Here is a 22,403-nt window from a genome sequence, read left to right as displayed (position 1 = left end):
ATGGCCTTCCTAGAGCCCTCTTCATCAGACGCATTAAATGTTGGCCTCAGTTGGCAAGAGGTACATGGAGAGAGATAATGGGGGAAAGCCATCTGTGAACACGAGGACAAAAGATAGTGAAGGGTTCTGAATGTCTGTGATGTTTTATGCAAAACTCAGATATATCCAAGATCGGACCAACTGCTATGCACCACGACGGTTACGGTACGGTCTGGGTAGGTTAGCTAGGCCGGCTTGACGCCCATAATGAGGAAGAAAATCCCAGGTCTTGAACCAGACTTATATGTATAAAATCAAATTCACTTGTATTCTTGCTTCTGTCACAGTGAAAAATGAAGGTGTCACTTCCCATCCATTCTTTGTGACTGAAGAACCATAAGTAATTTACAGGCAATGCAGGTTATTCTTAACTGTTTTATAGGTTACATTTTTCTGTTCTCCTACGTGCACCTGAGTAGCTGAATATTTGAATGCAAACAGTGGAAGAATGAAATAACTCCTTTTATTGAGGGATATTAGGTGAAGCCATGTAAAATATTAATCAGAAATAAAGCTTTGCACCAATTGAGAAAAGCTGCTAATCTCGGACAATTATTTATCATTGCTGTTATTATTAATTAGCTCCTGTTTTTAAGTGCAGCCTCAGCAGGTTGGAAATAGAACTGACTCCTCCTCTCCTCTGGAAGGATTTTCTGAGTTAGGTGCTGCTGCTTCTCCTTTACAGTTTCTTTGTGTGCCTGACTGCACTGCCAATTTATTTCAATTTTATGTCCTGTTTCTTCAGTATTATCCCCTGAAATTTGCTTTTAGTTTATTTTGGGTGCATGTGTTATTTTATGGATTATCCTAGGTTGTAATCTGAGAGCAGCACTGATTTTTTAAGTGAAAAATTGGGCAGAAGGTCATTTGATTGTAAAAAGTTAAGGAACCATGTCACAGATTGATAGGAAGTAACATACTAAAGGTTTGCCCTGGCCAATAAAAATGAGCACAATCTGAGCAGCCTGGAAAAGCTTCTGAAGGTGCTGAGAAGGTGCTGTGTTCAGAGGAGGCGAACCCTGCGACACCTTTCCTCGCGTCCTTGTCTTGGGCAGCTGGAGCCCCAGCGTTGCTTGCCTTGCAGATCTTCCATGACTCTTGGCTGGCACAAAGATGGGACAGGAATAAATGAATGACCTCACAGCATATCTTGAAGGAAGAAGACATTTTGGGAACCGGCTGCTGAGAAAATCCATGAGAACGTCAGTCTATACTGGGTTCTACAAGCTGTGATGAAATATATCTAAATCTGACTCCAAAGAAACCATTTTGCACTTAGGGAAGATGCGGCCACAAGCAGCGTTGTGTCCTTGTTCCCGGCTACATCTCTTGAGTTGGTGCAGGATCTAAAATTCTTTGGCGAGGAACAGGGCAGGAGAAAGAGGGATCCACGAGGGACAGGAGGTCCGAAGGGGGGCTGCTGAGCACTGAAGGGGGGCTCTTCAGGGATCCGGCCAGCCTTTCCATGCAAGCTGCCCTCCCACCCACCGCACCTGTGCGCACCCCTTTTCTTCCCAGCTGACTCCTGAACTTCTTGTCTGTCGAGGTTGCTCAGTCCTCCCTGGGCTATTCCTCTGAAGTACATATTTTGGTTTGCTGGTCGTAGTCTTCGTCTTCTTCTGACAAATGTAACAGGACAAAAATGTTAGAAAACACCAAAACAAAGACCAGCAGAGCCAATAAAATGCAACAAAATCTATGTCCAGAACCAGGAATAATGAAACATCTTGGCCCCTTTATTTTAAATGCGTGCATTTGCACAGGCAACGCATCCAGCCTAGGAAGCAAGCGAGAGGTGCGGCGGTGGAGAGGGCTGGTGGCTGCTCGGAGCGCGAGGCGCAGGGGCTGCTGATCTCTCCAGCCCTGGCATGCGCAACGCGCAGCAGTGCAACGCGCGATCCTTGGGCATCGCGAGGGCCCTGCCTGCCCTCGTTTGCGGCTCGTCCGCTAGTGCCCTCCTCGCGGGAGGCTCGGTCAGGCCCGTGTCCCCCTCCTGCGCGCGCCATTTCCCTCCGCTTGCTCCTTGGCGACCCATTTTCGGCTCTGAGTCCACCTCCACTCCTCGCTTCGGTTTGCTGCTGCGGGTGGCACATGGGAAGCGTGGCTACGCCTTACGGTGTATAAAGGCCCATGCGGCCCCGCAGGACGCAGAAACCCCGCTCTTGGGAGCCGGGCGCTTTTGCAGGCGCGGCCTGCGGGTTTTCAGGCACGGCCTCGCGACAGCAGCAAAGCAGTTGCGCAGAGATCCCGGCATTTGCTCCCAGCTGGGTCTTTTCGCCCTTGTCTCTCACTTGCTGGGCGGCCCCTCTCCATCCGGCTCGCCTAAAGGACCATGCATATTAAAAAGGCCCTATAAGTACATTATACCAGTACGACTGAGTCATCATAAAATACCATAATGATTTGGAGGGGGGGGGAATCAAGAGCTGGCACACGGGTGGCAGGTGGGGGATTCTCTCCCAGACATGGAAGAATACGTGCGTGCGTCCTTATAGGACGCGCATAGCTTCAGACCCGGAGCCCGGAGCGATGCCCTTAAAGGTGGCTGACGAGGATGCCGCTCGCCAGGGGCACGAGAAGGTGCTCTGGGCATGCGATTCGGCTCGGGAGGAAGGTCCTGCGTGTGACCGAGGGAGGGAGGGCCGGAGGGCCGTGCCGCACCCCGCTGCTCCGTGCGCCTCTTGCCTGAGAGGAGGCGAAGCCGAGCCGCGAATGGGTGGCCAATCAGCAGGTTGTTTCCTCGCCATCGCGGCCCTTCCTGTGCGCGGCTTCAAAGGCAAATGCAATGTCATGAAGCAGCGCAGGGAGGGAGGGAGGGAGCCAGCCTGGTGAATTATGGCATCATTATTATGCAAATAAACAACCCTTCTTTTGGAATCGATAGGATTTTGTGCCTGATCATTATAAAATGAAGGTGACTGTACAGGGAGGCAGTGCCTGAGCAATGCAATGGATAAGTCCGCGTCTCTCATAGAAGCCTCAAGATAATTTGGCCCGATTTCAGAAAGCGGGCTTGCTGTGGGCGGTCCAGATCCGTGGTCCCAAGGGGGCACACGAGGGCCTAGCCTCTTGCTGGGTATTTCAGAACCCTTCTGCAACCGTCCGGTTGAATTTTGGTCTCTGATCCTTTCCCATACAGAAATAATAGGGGAATTGTACGGGCAGTATTTCTGCCCAAGGAAGGGCCCTGCTCCAGTGCTCAGGCCAAAAAGCAGGAAGCATCACGGCACCATAACCTTAAAAATCATTACCATTTTGTAATTGAAAGGAAGTGAATGCAGCACCATTACAGCACTCGTTACGTCTGGGCTTTTCTGCTGAGCATCGTCCCAAGCCTCCTTCCCCTACAGGCAGGGACAGGCATGGGGGTGGCGGGCCTTTTCCACTATACATTTCCACTATACGTCCTATCACAGGCAGAGAGAGAAGGGGAAGACCAGGCATGAGGTGGACTCATTCCAAAAAGGAAGCCGCAGCCTGGAGTTTGCGAGAGATGAGCAGGGGTGTCAAGAAAAGGACCTGCCGACAGGCCTCAGGTGCAGATGACTCAATGGCACATCACTCTAACAATCCAGTGCTAACAGCCCTGGTTAACTGAATCCCTCCAGGAAGTGAGTGCCAAGTAAGACCTTTTTCGTAAATTTCAACAGTTAATAACCTCAGTAGAGAAACCTCCTCTTGTTTTCTGGGACAAACCATATGAAGCTGTTTTTTTCTCCCTCTAGATATTTTTGCTATGTCTCCAGAAATTCTTCCAAGACAACAGAGTGGCTCCAGATTACTCTTCCTTAAGACTTTCATTTAAAATATCAGGACCAAATGCAGAAAGGATACAAAAACAAAGTCAATAAAAACACATGGATTTTCAAGTAGTATCTGAACTTTTACAGTGAGCGAAAATTGCAATCCATCTGATTTAATCCTTGCAGTGCTTTAATTGCTCCCATCCTTTGATCTTCCAGCCGAGGGCGACTCTGTCAGGTCTGTGCTGTGAACCTCTTCAGGATGCAGGGCCCTGGCAGGAGTGCCACTGAAGCGGTGGTGAGACATGCAGAACACCTTCAGCTGAAAGTCCCTTTGGACATCGCACCTCGTGCCGGTGATGATGGCTGTGGTTTTCTTCATGCTGGCCTATCTGAGGCACTGTGGCCATTTGAGACATTGTGTGTGCAAGGCAGAGGGGATAATGCAGCCAGCTGACACGGGGGTGGCCTGGGGGTTTTCTCTCTCATGGATGGGGTTTCCTTCTTCCAGAAGAACAAATTGCACAGCTGGTGTTTCCTCGGCGGAGGCATGATCCATGGATCCTCTATGCCATGGTGGTTCCTAGCGAGCCATCACCAGCTTCAGCAGCTTCTCTTGGAGGACCCCTTGCCATGGTCACCCCCACACTGGGACGCCCCAGCAAATGGAGCACATTTTCTGTCATTCTGGCGCCTACCTGGCAATGCCTGGGAAAGCCTTCTTGGGTTGCTGCTGACAGCACAAAGCTGGGCGTTTCGTTTTTGCCTTTGGAATTCTGTGGACATTTCTGTGGTTGCATTTAAAAATAATGCGCATTCAGCAGGAATAAGTGGTTATTTTTGCTTCTAAATGACCTTGTTACTGTGAACCATTCTTATCTGATTCATGCGGTGCATTCCACCAGGTGCTAGTCTGTCGGCAAAGTATGCCGAATAAAGATATTGGAATAAGTGCATGCAGACTGGGATAAGGTTGGTCTACCAGACTGGATTCCCGGGACCGAACAGGGAGGGCCTGATGTTCTCAAAGCACAGAATCAGTTCTAAGTTCTTGTTGTTATTGGAAAGGATTTATCATCCGCTAACAAGTTAGACTAAATTACCCTACTGGTTATCCTCGGAGCAGAAATTCTTTACATTCGAATGTCTCTGTTTTCAAACATTGTAGCTCATGGGAATAACTTACTTATATGCTCTGCACGCTCTTCTTCCTGTTCCGCGTCTGATAACTTTTCTGCAACCGACAATGGCCAGATCCTGCAGCTGAGGCTCAGGGACAACCTTCTCTTGCGCCCGAGCGAGGGGTGTCCTTCAAGCTCTGTCTACTCGGGTGACCTCACTATTTCTATGGTAACTAATGCGCTTCAAGGAGACTGCGGAGCAAGTTTTTATTTTCTTTTCAAAAAGGGGACTAAAAACAGTGGCATAAACAAAATCTGCCACATCGGGGATGCTATAAAGTTTTCATTGCCACTTATTGGGAAAAGCTGCATAACTCACGGACATCCAGGGCATCTCTTCAGTCTCAACTGACTCAGGGCAATAAAAATTTTATAGGGCCCCAGCCTGCATTAATTACGGCAGGCTCACCATGTTTTGCATGGAATACTTGGACACGCTGAGTAAATAAGGAGGTTTAGCGGAAGGGCCTGTACAAGCTATTCCTCTGGGAATGTTAAAGTCTGTGTTGGAATGATCAGGAAGACCATCCATTGTGTGTGTGTGGGGGGGGGGATAAGATTATAGGAGCCTTCAGGAACAATGGGGTGAAGTCTTCCCCCACCTGGTTTGTGACTTCTAGCATTCCTAAACACGGGATACACTGGATGGAGCCGAGTTGAAATGTGACACCCCTGGAGAGCATCCACTGGGGAAGGCTAGTCCAGAGGCAATACAGTGACTCCAGGCTCAGACAGCCATACTGCTGTAGGGCAGCGATTCCCACCATACACCGTCTTGGTTGTCCAGGTTATCCTTCTGAAATAGCAAGGTCGGGGGTCTGCCCCACCACGACCAAAGGTGTAAACTAAGGGTTAACATGCTCTTGGAGTTTTTAAAACAGTTATTAATGTAATAGGGAGGGTCATGCAGAGGGCAGAGCTAATTAACCGCAGAGACCCTAGGGTGCGAAAAGGGTCATAAGGGAGAGAATGTTGCTGAGCAACCAGGCTGAGCAAAATGACTTTTCTTTTAGCCCAGGTTTCTTGTGTATGAAAGGCCAGTCCATTCAGTATGTTCTGTAGTGGTTGTGGTTTCAGCCCATTAGAAGCCTGAGCTGATTTTTATTTATTTATTTATGGATTTATATCCTGCCTTTTTCCTACAAAGGGCTCAAGGCAGCTTACATCATTCTCCTCCTCCATCTTATCCCCACAACAACAACCCTGTGAGGTAGGCTGGGCTGAGAGTCTGTGACTGGCCCAAAGTCACCTAGTGGGCTCCATGGCTGAGCAGGGACTAGAACCCAGATTGCCTGAGTCCCAGTCCCGTGCTCTTAACCACGACACCATGCTGGCTCTCCAGATATAGCTCCAGATACTTAAACAAAGGTCTTTCTATGATTCAGTAAAGTTTGGGTAGCTATTCACTTTTTGAAATTCAGTCTACTTTTTTCAGCCTAATCTGTTAAGATATCCTACCGCACATAACTGCCAATCTGGTGGAGATGGGACTTTTTATCCCATATTTATTTCAGTCACTAGAACAGCAAACTGGAGCACCTCCTTGCATTTCCTAAATCCACTGCTAAATTGGAAGACAGCATGAATCTTTTTCCTTAGTCCTTTGGACTTCCTTTGTAGCTGATCTGGAGCCCTTCTGCATTACAGATGGTCAAGTTGAGGCAGAGGAAAGAATCAAAGGAAAGATGCATGGGAGAAGCTACAGGTCTCTTGTCTTCCATTCCAAATTTGACAAATCTAAACTATCTCCTCATGGCCCATTTATATTAATTTCCATTATTCCCCATTCATTCTCACACTTTATATATCCACTCCCATCCATCTTCTTACAGTCCCAACCACCTAATATACTCATTTCCCCCCTATCTGCTTATTTATTTTTCTAGTCTTTGGCACAATTGGAAAGGAAACACTGGTGGCTTGTACCCAAAGTTTAGCAGATTTCCACAATTGTAGTTTTGAGTGTTTTTCAAAGTCAGTTTCTAGCCCAAAGACCTAGAAAGCATGACAGCAAACTGATGAATACTAAGAACCCTGAGGGATTCTGATGGATGTGGAAGAAAGGTTCTGATTTCAGGAGCATCCCTGAGACAAAAATGATCCCTGATTTCAAATCTATCATGCGGCTTACATTTGGAAGCCTTGCCTCGGCTAGAGGCATTTTGAAGTCCCATAAGGGCCACAAGGATTGTGACCGGATTGCAGGGAAAGCCATAAGAGGCGAGGCTGAGGGACCTGGGTCTCCTCAGCCTGGAGAAGAGGAGACTCAGAGGGGATCTGTTGGCAACATACAGGTATGTGAGGGGGTGTCACATGGAGATGGGCAGAGACCTGTTCTCCCCTGCGGAGGAAGGCAGGACATGCTCCAACGGAGCAAAGCTCAGTGAGCCAAGGCTCCATTTAGATGCCAGGAAGCACTTCCTGACAGTCGGGACCCCGAGGGTGTGGAATGGGCTTTCATGGGAGGTGGCTGACGCCCCATCGGTGCGGGTGTTCAAGGATAGGCTGGACGTCCACATGGTGGGCATGTCGTGAGCAGAGCCAGCTGGAGCCGGGGGTCAGACTAGATGGCCCGGGAGACCCCTTCTGACTTGCTAAGTTTCTATGTTTCTATTATAAGGACTTGTTGGGGATGCTGCTGGTGGGGGGGAAGGGGGGTGGGGGTGCACTATAAATTGGGCACTGGGCTTTGTCTAGGGGGGCCTGCTTAAGCGAGGGCAGTTACCAAGGGCACTCCTGTGGATGTAGCTTGTTGCACTGTCCGAATGCAGGTTGGCAATCAGGAAAAGGGTGCCAGGGTGCACCGTGGCTTGAACAAGCCATCAAGGTTTGCTGAAGTTGTGGTAATCATGGCATCCATGACTGGTATTTGTGGCTAAGGTGCTGGGACGGCCTGCTTGCAGACAAGGGCGTGGATTTTAAAAGACGTGCTGAGTTGGAGCTGCTGCTGCTGCTGCAAATTTCCCATTCTGCTTGCCTCAATCTCCTATGAATCTGTGGAAGGCACATGCCCGCAGCTGACTTGGCATAAACGTTGCCAGGGGAAGGGATTGGGTCCTGCTGGGGTCGAGTTGAGGTCCAAAGCATCTGCAGAGTGCCAGATTGCTCACTCTTGACATAGGCAGGCTGGAGAGTACAGTTAGGCAAGGTCTGGGGGTCTGCACACACCTCTGAGGAGCCGTCCGGGGCACTCGCACAGCACGTCTGTCCTGGGAAGCGCGGCGACGGACAAGCCCCCTGAGCACAAGGCAGGGGCAGGTTCTGAGCTCCAACACGGTAAACAGCTCTTTTGAACCCGTGGCTTTCAGGGCCGGCAGAACGCCGCCCCAGAAAGAGTCAAATGGCCCCCATCGCGCACTGTTCTGCATATATTCACACCCACGCCAATTTTCCTTCTCACGTCTCCCTCATCTTTCTTCCTCAGTGCATGAAGAAGCAGGACAGGCTCCTTCCCAAGACCTTTCCCTAGACAGTCCTCCCCGCTGTTCTCTCTCAGCCCCCCACCTGCTCAGACACGGGCGTCCAGCCCTCCCCAAGCCCTCCCTCAGGTGGTTCCCAGCTGCCCCCCTGCCCCCGGCCACAGCTGGCTTGCTGGTGGCCCCTCTGACCACCCCCCCAAAACTGGTTCCTGAATATACACCGGGGTGGGGGTGGGGTCCCAGTTTGAAAGTGCAAGGAGGTGAACATCCTGCTGGACACAGGGAAAGCTCTCTGGGGTGGGGGTGCCATATTGCCTTCGCCTGCCCTGTGGCAAGGCTGTGTCTTCCTCCCCCCAGAAACAACTACAGCGGTAAGATCATGGGAAGCCTGAGCCGAAATTTAGCCAAAACTAAAGAAATCCCCATGAGGCCTTTTGGGTCCTCTTCTCCCTCAGTGAAAGGAACGGGAATCAGCAGGAGTTGCCTGCAGTGAGATTGGCAAAAGAGACCTAAAGAAGGAACACAGGGCTTCGTGCTGGGAGGGAATCGCACAAGGGGCCCCCTTTCAGCCGAGTTCGCGCCTCACAGCTCTGAAAGACACTGACTTGGGGTTAAAAGAGTAGGTCCATTAGCTGCTAACCTAATCAGGTCTGTGGTCGCTGGACGCAAGCTCGGCCACACAGACCCGCGCGTGTAAAGAAAGGACTAAGTGCTCATTTGCGGGGGAATGGAGGCGGATTACTAGTTCATCCTGTTATTGAAAGGAAGGGGCTGGACAGCAGTGAAAAAGGAGTGGCTGAATGATTTTCATCGCCTCTTCACACGCATAAAAACCCCATAAAAATGGCAAACTTTCGCATCGCAATGCAGTTTTATATGTGTGCCACACCATCGCCCTGGCCTCGGACTGGAAGCTCTTGAGACAGGTGTCCTTCGGCATCAGCTGCACGGAGGAGTCAGAACCTAATTCCCGGAGCTTCCGGGGCTGGGGGGGTGGGGTCCACTCTGGACTCCCCACGGGGCCTTCCAGCTTTGAGGAGGGGAGGGCAGACTCCTTCCGTCCATGGGAGCAGTTCCCAGGCAGTGTGTCGCTCCCAGGACCCTCCTGACTGAGCAGAGGCCTGGAATGGTGGGAAAGAGCCGGGATGCTCTAGCAAAACAGATTCTGCACTCAGACGGGTTTTGTCAGTGTTATATATTGTTATATATTATAAGGTTATATATTGTCAGTTGCACTAATCCACTGCCAGGATAACTTGCCTGCTTGCTCTCCATGGTGCTGAATTCGAGTCCTTGCGCTGCCTTGCCCACGGTGGGAGAGTCTCCCCAAGGGGATCCTCGTTGCCGTGCCAGCCGCCATCTTGAAAACTCCGGCTGCTGTGGGGCTGTGCTGAAGCTTGCTGTTACTGCAGATCCAGCCAGGGGGTTGTTGAAGTGGGTCACAAGCCACCCAGAACTGACATCCAGTTTCACAGTTGTGAGCAGTTTAACCACCCCAACAACCCACCTTCACAGGGTTGTCATGTTAACAACAGGCTATGGCCTGCCCAATTCCAGCATGCTTTGAATTTTCAAAATGGCTTCTGACACCGCAGGGAAATTCAGCACGATGGCTTCCTTCCATGATAGCTGTTAGAATCTACTCCTGCTGTTCCACCTTAGAGTTTGGTGTTTGCTCCACTCCAGGATTAGTTCAGATGCCACCTAACTCTGTCCCCTTGCTTGAGCTGTCACTTGGTGTGGATGATGGAATTTCAATGAAATGGGGCAGCCATGCCAATTTCCATTCAGATTCTTCCGCAAAATTTAACCAGTCCCCCTCATTCATGAAATAGCTTTATGTCCATGAAAGAGATTAGTGGTATACAGTCGTCCTGATTTGGGGTTCAAGATGCTGGGTGGGTATTGGGAGAAGTGAGATCTGTAGAGGAAAGGGCTCAGAGAAGGAGATTAGGAAGGCATGTAGAGGTGGAGACTGGAAAAAGGGAGGAGGGAGGAAGGAGCAAGTAAGAAATCTGCCCTGAGCCAGCCCCTTCTTGTCTTGCTCTAGGCTCCGAAACACCAGGTAGCCCTTCACAATGCCAGTCTTCACTGGCATTCCCAACAGACAAGGCAACGCAACCCAAAGCTCTCCAGCAGCCTGAACGACAGCCCTCTGCTCATGTAAAGCGTGAGTGTTGATCCCGGACTGGGAGCTGCTTTCCAATCCTTCCCAGCAGGCTCCATTCTCAGGTTGGCTCTCGCTGCTGGACAGCCACCCAGACAGACCTGCACAAACCTTCTCCCGATGACTCATCCGAGAATGGGCAAGGCAATGGAGCGTGCTCCTCTCCCGGTCTCCTCCCCTCTCTTCCAAAACATGGTTGGCCTGGGACACCGTGGGCAGCAACCTTGATGGCGCTTCAAAGGTCCTGCCATCCCTTGATCCTCTAGGTGTCCCATCACCTCTTCAGAATCCAGTAACACAGACCGTGGGAAGTCAGCACAGAGGGAGTGCCTGGCCCACTCACTACAACTGGGCAGCATGGCCAGGCAGAAGGGACCTAGAAAAAGAAAGTGGTTGAGTGGCTCCGTCCGTCCCTTCCCTCTGCACCGTCTGGAATGGTGACTTTTTGCGATGGAGACGTGTGAAAGAGTAAGTCCCGGTGCGCACATGTAGAGACACACGGAGGAAGGGAGAGAAGCTGCACACTTGTGTCACTGCTTCAGGACCAAAGCAGAGGTGTGCACAAGGATCAAGAGGAGCCAGCTGGACAACCGACAGGCACATATGCGCACAACACCAGGGATGAACATGCGCTCGCATCATCTGGAAAAGGGCCGCCCTCCTAGGTCCTTTAGGTGGACAAGGAACACCCCTCCAAAGGAAAGTTGTCCCCGTCTCCATGCAAGTAAGCTTAGTAAAAAAGCTGATGTGGTGAGTGGGTGTGATTTTAGTGGTCACAGCACAGAAAGCCGAGAGGGCTGACCCTTCCCTCCCCAAGTGTGTGTAGGGATGTATCAAATTGAAATTTTGTATTTTTGTATTTATTGGTAATTTATTATGTTCTATTGTATTTCAATGTATCTTTTTGTGTTGTAAGCAGCCTCGAGGCTTCGGCAAGGGGCGGCATAGAAATGTTATAATAATAATAATAATAATAATAATAATAATAATAATAATAATAATAATAAAAATTTCAAGCACGTAATGTCTTCCATCACCCATCCATGAGCTTGTTGGAAGTGCGCAGCGGGATAGAACTTCAGCAGATGCCATGCTTCAGTAGGTGACAATCAGGAGAAGCCATGCTGAGTGCCCTTCAGCAAGACTTGTCCTTCTTCATTCCTGATCATTTTATCTTTAATAAAGCCTTTTCCTGGATTACATGGAATGGCGATTAAACTAAGTGTGCTGCACTCTCCAGAATTTTTATTTTTATTTTTTATTTTTGGAATGTTTACCATGGCCACTTTCCAGTCCTCAAGTATAGAGGCTGATCTACAGAACAAGTTAAGGGGTTTTTTGTTTGTTTTATTTTTGGTTAAAAGATCAGCAATTCTGCACTGGATTCTTTAAGAGTCTTCTGGTAGATACTATACAGAGCTGGTCATTCATAATTTGTTTCAATTTGTCACTGCTCTTTGCCTTGGCTCTTCAAACGCCCTTCCTGAAAATGGCTGTTCAGGCATGGGGACCTGGTCTACATCTGGGATCTATATTTGCAAATAATTAATTCGGTGTCTCTGTAATCTCCTAATCCTTTTTAAAAGCAAACCCACAGTTGTTCATTTGCCTCCCTAGCTGGCTTTGTGCTTTTGATATAGTTGCAGAATTTTCTATTATTGTTCTTACTTTTTTATTTTGAAGTAATATGGCCCTCAAATTCTCCCCTCTTTTTTCCATCCCTTTCTGAGTGCTTGCATTTCCTTTGAGTCCCTTTTGTTTTCCTCATTTGGACAAGCCTTCCAGTTTTTGAAGGAAGCCTTCTTGCTTCTAATAGCTTCCTTCATTTTTTCTTGCTAACCATCCTGACATCCTCTTAGAATTGGCTGTACTTAGTCTTTTCTCTTTTTTACATTTCCTTTTTATAGATCAGGTGGGACTGTGCTGGATTTCTTGACATGTTACAAATAGCAATTTCTTCTCTATTAAAAATCTCAGCACTACTCACAAATAGACACGAGCAGCAGGGAAACTGTGTTCCTTGTCCCTTGTGATTTATAGGACTTTATGCAAAACATTCCTTTTCTGTCCCATGTAGTGCCCGGTACAAAAATAGACGTACTGTTGAAGTAGGGATGGGACCAGAGAATCACATTTTCCCCCTGGCAAATTATTGCCATTTTATGTGGCTGGAAGAATGCCAGCAGAATGACTTTCATAAAGAAAAGGTTAGGATCTTTCCAATGCCCAATGATTGAGCACTGGCTTCATGTTTTATGTGCTAACCCTTCCATGTCTGGAAAAGAATCTTAGAAAATGGTTCTAATCTCTGTTTGGAACACAGGACAACGTTTCCGCCCTTCCACATCCAGTCATTTTGAAGGACAAGGGAAGATTTTGAAGTTTCAGCAGCAGAGTGCTTAGGGTGGTCTGATATTAATGATGTGCAAAGTGCACTTTCCAAATCTCTAGTCAGTTCCGAGAATCTTATCCAGCCATTCATCTATGACATACTTGGCACTGCAACAGTTTAAGATCACATTTCATATCTTTTTCACAATATGGGACAAGGGGCAGATGCAAAAGAACCAACTACGGAAGAACTTCTATGAGGATTCTCACAAAAATGTAGACAGCAGAAAGCCTGACAGGTCAGCTTTCTCATCGATAGCATATGGTGGCCAAACAGCTTTCATTTATCCTGTTTATGTTAACTAAATTTTCGGGGAGCCGTCCTAGATACTCTCTGAGCTCAGAAGGTTGTGGGCATCCAATGCAAGTTAGGAGAGGCGTGCAGGCTGGGTTTGTCCCTGGTCTTTCTCTGCCCAGAAAAGCTTTTAGGAGGCTGGTTGGGACCTTCCAGATGTTCCCCCCTCCTTGCAAGGAGAAGAAGCTGCAGCATCACCTGGATTCTGTGAACAATGGCAGTGCCACCATCCTCGCCACCTGGAGCGCAGCCTGCCCTCAGGACGGCCTCACTGGCTGTAAGGGACGAGAGAGGCCCCTCCAAGGACAGAGACCCTGTTGAGGCCTCAGAAGGCCTTTCCAAGGTCACAGCAGGGGCTCTGCCTTTTCCTAGGGCTGCCCAGAGAGCGTGTCCGCGAAGCAGGACTGTGCCTTACAGTGTGGCCCTCTGCAAGTTGAGACTCTTGCAGTCTTGCTTTGTCAAGAAAGCTCCAGTTAAGCATAGCAGAAATAACAAATTGTAATGTGGAAGCTTATAAAACAGGGTAGGGATCCTGCTAAAGGGGACTGGCTCTCGAGGACACATGATGCCAGTCTCCTTCCAGCTGTACCGGCTGCATGCTGAAGGCTGGGCCTGATTCAAAGGGCTGGTACTGCTGCTGAACTCCCCAAATGGCTATTGGAAGGATCGCCTTGTCCCATATCTGGACACTGAGGTCATCTTTGGGGGTCCAGGATCCCCCTTCAAAGGAAGTGAGGCAGGTGGCTACCAGGGGGAGGGGCCTTTTTGGTTGTGGCTCCCTGGTTGTGGAATGAGCATCCCAAAGAGATGTGCCCAGCACTTTGCATCGTTTTGGCACCAGGTGAAAATCTTTTTATTCTCCCAGTTTTAACAGTTTAACTTTTAGCTTCCTTTTTAAATATTGCGCTTCCCTGCCGATTCAATTGCAATTGCTCTTGTGAGCGTTCTTGTTTAAGTTACTTTTCTCTTATCTGCTTTAATTTTTAAAACATTTGCTAACTGCCCAGAGAGCCTTGGCTATTGGGCGGTATAAAAATGAAATGAAATGAAATGAATGAATGAATGAGTAAATTTCCAAGGCTGTGGGATGTATAGACTCTAATACAAATTCCATCACCATCTCTCTTTCCCGAGCCTTCCACATTCTCATTTTATTATATCTTAACATGCATCTTGCTACCGTTTCAAGGCAGGCACTCAAATGACCGAAGCACTGAAATTGGACTGATAGTGAAGTTAATCTCTGTTTTCTTGAAAGGCGGACAAGAGAGTAACCCTTCCTGTGACTAGCGCGTGTGTTCCGTGGTTTTGGCATGTGTCTGAGTAGGCAGAAAGGAAGGCGCATGGAAACAAAGCAGGGAACGAATTTGTAGCTAGTCAATTAAGCAACAGTGTAAATCTGGTTACATCTTGTGCAGGGTAACTGCCTCTCCTGAAAGTCATACGCAGAAGAGACATATTTATTTTAATAGAATGCTGTAAGCAGAGGTGAAGTGGAGACATTTGTGGCTTTAAAGCACTCGGCTCTAAGCTGGTCATACTGCTTAATTCCATTAACATTATTCCTGTTATATTAAATAATTTAGTTAAAATAAATTAAATAAATGAAAGCAGTTTGCCAGGCATATGGTCGTGATGGGAGAACAGACCTTTGAGACATTCACATAAACGACAATTCCATTTAAAAAGACAAAGCGGGTGTATAGATTTTTTAATTGACTCCCCTCTCATTTTAGTCTTTTGCTGTACTAACAAAAGCACATCTTAAAGCATTTTGTCTGTTTCTATTTGTTTGTTTTTCTATCAGGTGGCACAAACCAGGTGGGGTGGTTAGGAGAGGAACGATCGATACTTCTTGGGTTAGTCCACTCCAATTGATTCTGAATTTCATTTTCGTGAGCTGCCTAGAGCCTCACTGATGGAAAATGGAATCTCAATATTGTAATTGATGAATAAATAGTATTGTCGAGAAACTAGAAAGCCATAATTCAGTTACTCCTTCAGAGTCTGTGCGAGGGGCTTCTGAAGCCACCATATGGAAGCATCCTTGCCCTCTTAGGGCCGGTTTGTGCCTTGGTTGATGGGCCCCAACACTTGAGCCCCATGCAAGTGCTGGAGCTTTCCTGGACTTTATCGCTCCACCCTGTTGATAGGGGAGTGCGTGTGTCTCACACACACATCCCCTGCACACAGAGCTCTGGAGGTGGGGGATTTCAGGGGACTGTTTTATGGATTCAGACTCCTTGCAGAGAAAACCATCCCTGAAATAAAAACAAGCCCAGCACCGGTGTCTGTGTTTCTAGGAGGCATCTGGTGAGCCAGGGGTGGCACGGATGTTGGGCGCTTGGGCCCGATCAGGAGGTCTGTGCTGTTTTCAAACCAAATCAGGGCCAGGAGGGCAGCCACGCGTCCTCGGGGCTGCCTTGTGCCCGCCAGCTGAAAGCGTTCGGCAGTGCGGTGGAGGCTCAGACCCAGGAGAGCCGGTTTCCGTCTGGATTCCAGCGTGGTCCAGAGGCTTTTGCGGGCCGTTCTCTCCTAGCCTGGTCCCCCTCTGAGGGCTGCTGTGAAGACAAAACAAAAGGGGAAGCCCCTGCATTGTGAACTCCTTGGAAGAAAGGGGGGGTTAAAATGGGTGAAATCAACATTAGGCTCCGGGTGCGATCCCGTGGGAATGCGCACAGCCCTCCGAAGGAAGCCACCCTCTGTGGATCTGGCCTTGCCGCAAATCAGAGCGGAGGCCGATTTCCGTCGTCTGAGTGGAGCGTTTCGGAGCAGGAGGGAAGACACGGGGCAGCCCAGCTCATGTGGCGCGGTGGCAGCGGCGGCAGTCTCTGGGTTGCAAGCTCAGCTCGGAGGACCTAGACGCGCCTGCCATCTTCGGGAGTGACACAGGGCACCACGCCGTCCCCCACGCTGCCCGGCTGGCCAGCTCCTGTGCACGGGGTGGAGGGGAGGCATCCCTTGCAGCAAGCTCCCTTGGTGCCCCATCTTGAAGCCCTCCATCAGAGGAACACGCCTGTTGCCCTGGATCAGGTCTCTGCAGAGCACCTTGCCCTCTCCTCTGCCTGGAGTAGAGGAGAATACAGTTTCCCCAGTCATTCGGTCGCCCTCTTCACGGGTCTCTTCCTGGATGGCTCTTGCGGGAACTTGGGTGGCCGGTTCTCCGGAGAGCTTGCCTGACCAAAGCAGTCTTGGTCAGTAGCACCCTTTGGAAGATCAGCTCTCCCGGGCCACGGGCCTCCTGCTTTCCTTCATCAATGGCATTAAATATGCTTTGCCCCTCTTCTCACAAAATTGCCGAACCGGCTCCCGGGTGGTTCCATATTGTGGCGGCTGCACAGAGAACGGAAAGATTCCCACGGGATCACACGGCACCCAGCGATTTCCTCCTCCTGGCACAATGCAGCCTGGCTGGAGCTGCACCCAGCTTGGCACCCTGCCAGCTGCTCGGTCAGAAACCTGCTTTTGGCCTAGGCAGGTTTCCTCTCCGCTTTGCACATGCTCAGCTGCGCTCTCCCTCCATCCGGCACGGCACTTGCTCCCTCTCAGGTGTTGGGCTTGAACCTGAATATAAATCTTGGAGCAGGAAAATGGGCTTGGTGGGAGAGGAGGCAGGAGAAAGGCAGGGCAGCTTGGGGCACCGTCTCTGTTCCTGAAGACGAGGGGCTGGCTGTCGTTCTCAGGCGGCGAGACACCCCTCACCGTGCTTTTTGGAAAGCCCCAGCAGCTAGCAGTCCTTGCCCATGTGCTTGGAAGTGGAGGCAGTTGCCCTAGAGAGCTGCAGATGGCATGAGAAAGGTCATTCCTGCCATGCACGTATCCGTTCCTTTCGTCCCGGGGACATTTTTGGGCAATTTTTGGTTTTTCGTCTGCTACAACAGCTGCGCCTTCTGCAGGTTCATAGCCTATGCAGTGCGAGGGCCCATGGGGCGCCCACTCCAGCTGCCGCTTGCTCGAGCCCCCCGCCTGCCTCCAGCAACGGAGCGCCCCACAGTAAATAAGCCAATCAGCCCGGCCGTTTCATTTGGATTTCAGTACAAAAGCTCCCATCACTCCTGCTTCTGAGAAGCCTTCCTGGCTATCAAGAGGATTTGTGGTGGCATAAAAGGGCAACAAATCCTGGATATTTACTGTGAGTCAGTCTCCTGCCACCCCAGGGCCATCCGAGAGGAGAGCAAAAAGAAAAGAAAAATAAAAAGAGAGCGGGGAAGACTCTGATGCATAAACATCTCTGGCAATATTACTCCATACCTGCTCTGCAGTTCGCTTCTTCAGAAATCAATCTTCTTTCAGGCATGTATATCGGAATTTATGTGCATTGCTTTTACTGGGTAATCTCCCCCTGGCAGACTTTTACAACGCCTTCCATTATTCGGAACTATAGGCGGAGAGAAATAGAGATGAACACCCAGCTATCCCCATCCGTCTAGCCTATTCTGCCTACAGACAGGCAGGTTATATATAGACCAAGTCACCACTCAGACCAGTATTTTACTGGTCTGACCAGTAAAACCGCATTCTGTCTGCTAGCCAGTTTTGTGGTAAAAAAACAACAAAGCAAAACAAACAACAAAGGCCAGCAAAATGGTGGCTACCCCTTTCCACCTCTCCAAAAACAGCTCTCCTCATCTGGCAAATTATCCCATATCTTTCCTTGTTTTGCTCCACCCAAATCAAAGGTTGGGATCTATTTATAGCAACTGGAGGGAGATTTTAATGTATACAGAAGCTTTTCGCCTCATGCTCGCTTCTCTCCACACCCCCAAAAGCTTTACAAAACGAACATACTGTAGTGACCCTGGAGGGTTTTCTATTGTTTCGTTAAGATTCACTTACTGCTCCTGGTCACAAAGAGAAGCAGCCCTCAGTTTTGGCTGTCTTCCGCTGATCCCCATCACGACGTCTTCTCATGCACCCAGGCATGGAACATTCTGGATTCCTACCATCTTTATAGCTGCCACTGGCTCTTAATTTCCAATAATCATTCATATTTTGAGAGCTGTATTGATGATAACACGGGAAAAACTATTATAGGCTAGGTTTGTCTGTATCTGAAGGAAAGGTGAATGTTTTCTGGGAGCACACTTCAGTTAGTTCAGTTTCAAAAATATGAGTTCAAACAAAAAAAGAAGAGGTCCTTAGATGGCTAAAGATACTGCCAAGCAAGTTTTCCAGAACTGTTGTTATCATGTGCCATCAAATCATCTTGTAACTTATGATGACTCTTTGAATGAAAGCTCTCCAAATGGTCTTGCTCAGCTCTTGCAAATGCAAGGCCACGGTTAGCTTTATGGAAGTGACCCATCTCCTACCTAGCTGGTCTTTCTTTTCTTCTTCTCCTCCCTCCACCTTTTCCTAGCAGGATCGTCTTCTCCAGGGAGTTTTGCCTTCTCGTGCTGTGCCCAAAGTACGGCAGCTTCCGTTTGTCATTTTTGCTTCTAGGCGAAGCTCTGGCTTGACTTGATCTGGGACCCTCTTTTTTTGTCTTTCTGTCAGTCCGGGGTATTCACAAAGCTCTTCTCCAGCACCATGGTTCAAGCACTTTCTCTCAGCTTTCTTCACTCTCCAGCTTCCACACCCTATGTGGTGATTTCCAAAAATGACCCCCAAATATCTAAATTAAAAAACGGTGCTGGTTATTGTTGCTAGAAAGACAATGGACTTCCTCATGTGCCTTTATTGACCAAATGGTATATAAAGGTCTTGTCTTGTTCACGCTGAGAACAGAAATGCCTGTGTAAGATAGTAAGTGATAACTATAGAGTGCCTGCCAGGAATTAACAAGCTGTTTTCTACTACTGTGTTTCATAACGAAAATGGCTCAGGTTATGAGCCTGTCATTCTGCAAAGCCATTCCTGCTTTTTTTTGGCCGGAACCGCATGCACACTTACCTGGGAGTAAGTCCCTCAGACTTGCTTCTAACTGAATAGAAACGCACTGGATTGCACGGTGACAAATTTCTTCAAGGCAAACCTCCCAGCTCCTTTTCCATCAATTCAGTGTTGATGAAAAGGCTCAGAAGGCATTAGTCTGATTGGATGCAAGACAAGGAAAGGGCGTGTGTGTCTGTCTGGAGAAATATTTAATGGGTGGCATCCACTGCTGTCACCATTGATGTAGGAAGCGCAGTGTGTTGCCAAGCGCGCACACCTGTGAATGAATGCCGATTTGAGAGCATTACCTGCCGTTTGGAAGCCCAGGGAAGGCTGGGTGCTGGGTGCAGTCAAAGGACCCCGGCGCTGCACACCCTTGGAGTTTGAACGATGCAGCTGTGATGCGCCCACCAGATCGCCCCTCGGAAACGATACCAAAGGGAAACCCGTTGTCACAAGAGGCATTTCTGCTCTGCTGGCTTGTGGGAGGGAGACCACGTCATGCCTTGAGAGTGGACACTGACTGAAAGGTATAGCGGTTGTTTTGCCGAGCAACCTGAATGCAGTAAAGTGAAGAAGCGTGATCTTGCCTGTGAGGGCACATGAAAATGAAGCCTGGGACATCATGCGTAAAGCCAGAGGGAGTGGATTTCTTGCATGCTTGCTCCAGTTTGTACTTCGCGGGTGAAATCTTTCGTGTGATGAACTGAGAGTCCACTTTGGCAGCTGTCTTGGCTTCTTGCCATGGAAGACATGCCATGCAGGCCTGAAAAAATGCATTCAGATTGTCACCGAATAGAAAAATAAAGTTGGCTTTACTCTCTACGTTGTCTGTATGTTACACTAAAAAGTAAATTCTGCCAAGTCTGTTGCATCTCTTTTGGATTTTGTAGGTGATTCATAATTTTATATGGGGAAGGGGAGAGGTTAGGGGGTCATCTATTGCTCAAGGGACAGAAACCAGGTGAGCTCCCTTCTTGGTGCTTCCGGTCTTTTTTTTTTGTGACTTTGTACTGCTCTTCCATTTCTATGAACTGCAAAGGCACTCACAGCACCTGGTCACATTTCTAATCCTAAACATTGGATTGCAAAATTGCAGATCTGGTTGTTGTTTGCTGCTTTAACCAACACAGTTTGAATTACAGACTATGGGCTCTCTCCCTGCAAAATTCTGGCCTTCTTGACTTGTTCTTACAACCCCACTTCTAATTTTCAAGTTGTTCTTAGCTGCTATAACATCTTTAAAAATATATTTATTTTTGAGCAGCTGTGGTTTTATGAATAAGTTAATAGCAGAAGTTTTGCAGGGCTTCCTGACTTGGTGAGGCCGAATAGATCAATCTAGGACTCAGACGAAAGTAATAAAAAACTTGGCCAGGGCGACTCCAAACTTTCACATTCTGCAAGATGAGCAAAGTGCTGGCTTTGAGAAGAGCAGTTTCTTTGCAGGTATATTAAAACTTCTGAGTTGTCTTTGGCCAGAATTTATCACCAGGTAAGGACGAAACTGGAATTGAGGCCCATGGCAGCCCTCGCGTGGGTCAGCCGGATCTGGACTGGTTCAAAGGGTTTTAGTCCTTCTCTTGCGCCATTTTCCCAGCTGAGATCTAGCCATCACTCACGCTATGTGCCCTCCAGTGGAAAATGCAGATATTGTACGGGAAGTGTGCGGAATGTGCATCATTCCAGAAACCGACGGACTGCAGCCTGTACCAATCCTAGCCAACAAAGCCAATAGTGAGGCATGATGGGAGCCGTAGTCCAACACACAGAGCACATGTTCCCCACACCTGCTATAAAGGTTTATATTTCTCTCCAGGGGCAAATAGCTCCTGGAGGTGGTTTTAATCAGGAAAATTGCCTGATGGAGTAAAGGTTTCCTCCCATTGCAGGTACCTCCAATTTGCTTTGCCTGGCTGCTTCCTGACAAGGACCCCAGAAGAGTTCCAACCTCTGAAAACTGAATTAAAAGCCAGTTTACATGTTCTCAGAGTGGTAAAGCTTTCTCTGGACTGTAATTGAGACGGGTTGAGTGTATATTTGAATGAAAAGGAGATCCCACAGATGTCAAGGAGAAGGCAAGGCAGAATGACTGTCCCCAACATCCCAGCTTTGCTTTTAGCCAGGGGATAATTTCAGCAGGTGATTCTCACCCACTGGCTACACGCATGGAAAGGGTTCAGATGTTGAAGAGGAAAAGGCTCTGTTGGATGCCTTAATACACGCACCAACCCCAAATCTACCTGATAAGAATCTGATGCCCTGCTGCAGTGCGCTGGAACTTGCTGGCAAGTTGCATGATAAATCCGGGGTCAAGGTTCTGTGCAGGTGCAAATTCAGCTGCTGGCTCCCGTAAGCCATGGGGCACCGATCATTTGCGCTGTCCCACGCCGGTCTTTACGGCAAGCCAGCAGGCACTGCAGAGCTGGCGCTGATGGGGACAGTTTTGCTTGCTTCACACCGCCTTTTCTTGCTTAGCAACTGGCTTGCTTTTGTGTTTTTCCTGGGGGCTGATGTTGTTCTCTCTCTTCCCCCCCCCAGAGATCCCCCAGTGCGCTGGCTGCAGCCAGCACATCCTGGATAAGTTTATCCTGAAAGTCCTCGACCGGCACTGGCACGGCTCTTGCCTCAAGTGTGCAGATTGCCAAATGCAGCTGGCAGACCGATGCTTCTGCAGAGCCGGGAGCGTCTATTGCAAAGAAGACTTCTTCAAGTAGGTGCAGAAACGCTTTCCATCATGGCGGCGTCTGAGGGCTTGCTGGGCCTCCTGGGAGCCACAGGGTATTTCCTGGCAAGGATCCTCAAAGGAAGGGCTGCTGCTTTTGGATGCACTCAGCAGCTCCTGCACTCCTGCGTGGCTTTTCCCCTCGCGGTGCTTCCAGTTATGAATGGTTCCGCTGTGCTCTCTTGCAATGACATGGGGGAAGCGGGAGGGGAGGGAAAGGAACTTCTGGTAGGATTGGGGCAGCGAGAAGAACGAACTTTCCAAAGCAGCACACAAGCCAAAAGGCAATTAGTTTGGTGATGTGTGTACTTTTCTGATGTTGGTGATACAGTTTGCAAATTGAGAAGTATACCAAAAATATATCAAAAATACCTTCTGTTTAGGGGAAATGGTACACAACCGGTGGCAATTTCTAGCAAAAGTGTATTTATTAGGAAAAGAGCATTAAAATGTGTCTGTTAGGGGAAATGGGCATTATGTGTGTTGATGAAGACTTTTTGAAACGTTACAAAATAATGTTGAAATTGAATAGAATTAACTCAATGTTGGAACAATGAAGAACTGACCAG

At 48.8% G+C, this 22,403-nt stretch overlaps 1 protein-coding gene across 1 annotated transcript in view; it reads left to right on the top strand.

The window, feature by feature from the left end:
* The window catches only part of LHX4 (LIM homeobox 4), a 64,271-nt gene that overhangs the window by 11,923 nt on the left and 29,945 nt on the right, over positions 1-22,403 (top strand). Inside the window, exon 2 of the mRNA XM_044439186.1 lies at positions 21,651-21,822. Within this exon, the coding sequence (XP_044295121.1) occupies positions 21,651-21,822 (172 nt within the window). The remainder of the gene's footprint in view (positions 1-21,650; positions 21,823-22,403) is intronic.

This window comes from Varanus komodoensis, unplaced genomic scaffold, assembly GCF_004798865.1.
Source record: "Varanus komodoensis strain SLA01 unplaced genomic scaffold, ASM479886v1 scaffold34_1, whole genome shotgun sequence".
In the NCBI taxonomy this organism is placed as follows: domain Eukaryota; kingdom Metazoa; phylum Chordata; class Lepidosauria; order Squamata; family Varanidae; genus Varanus; species Varanus komodoensis.
Note: the sequence above shows the minus strand (reverse complement) of the source record. Positions and strands in the feature narration are given on the sequence as shown.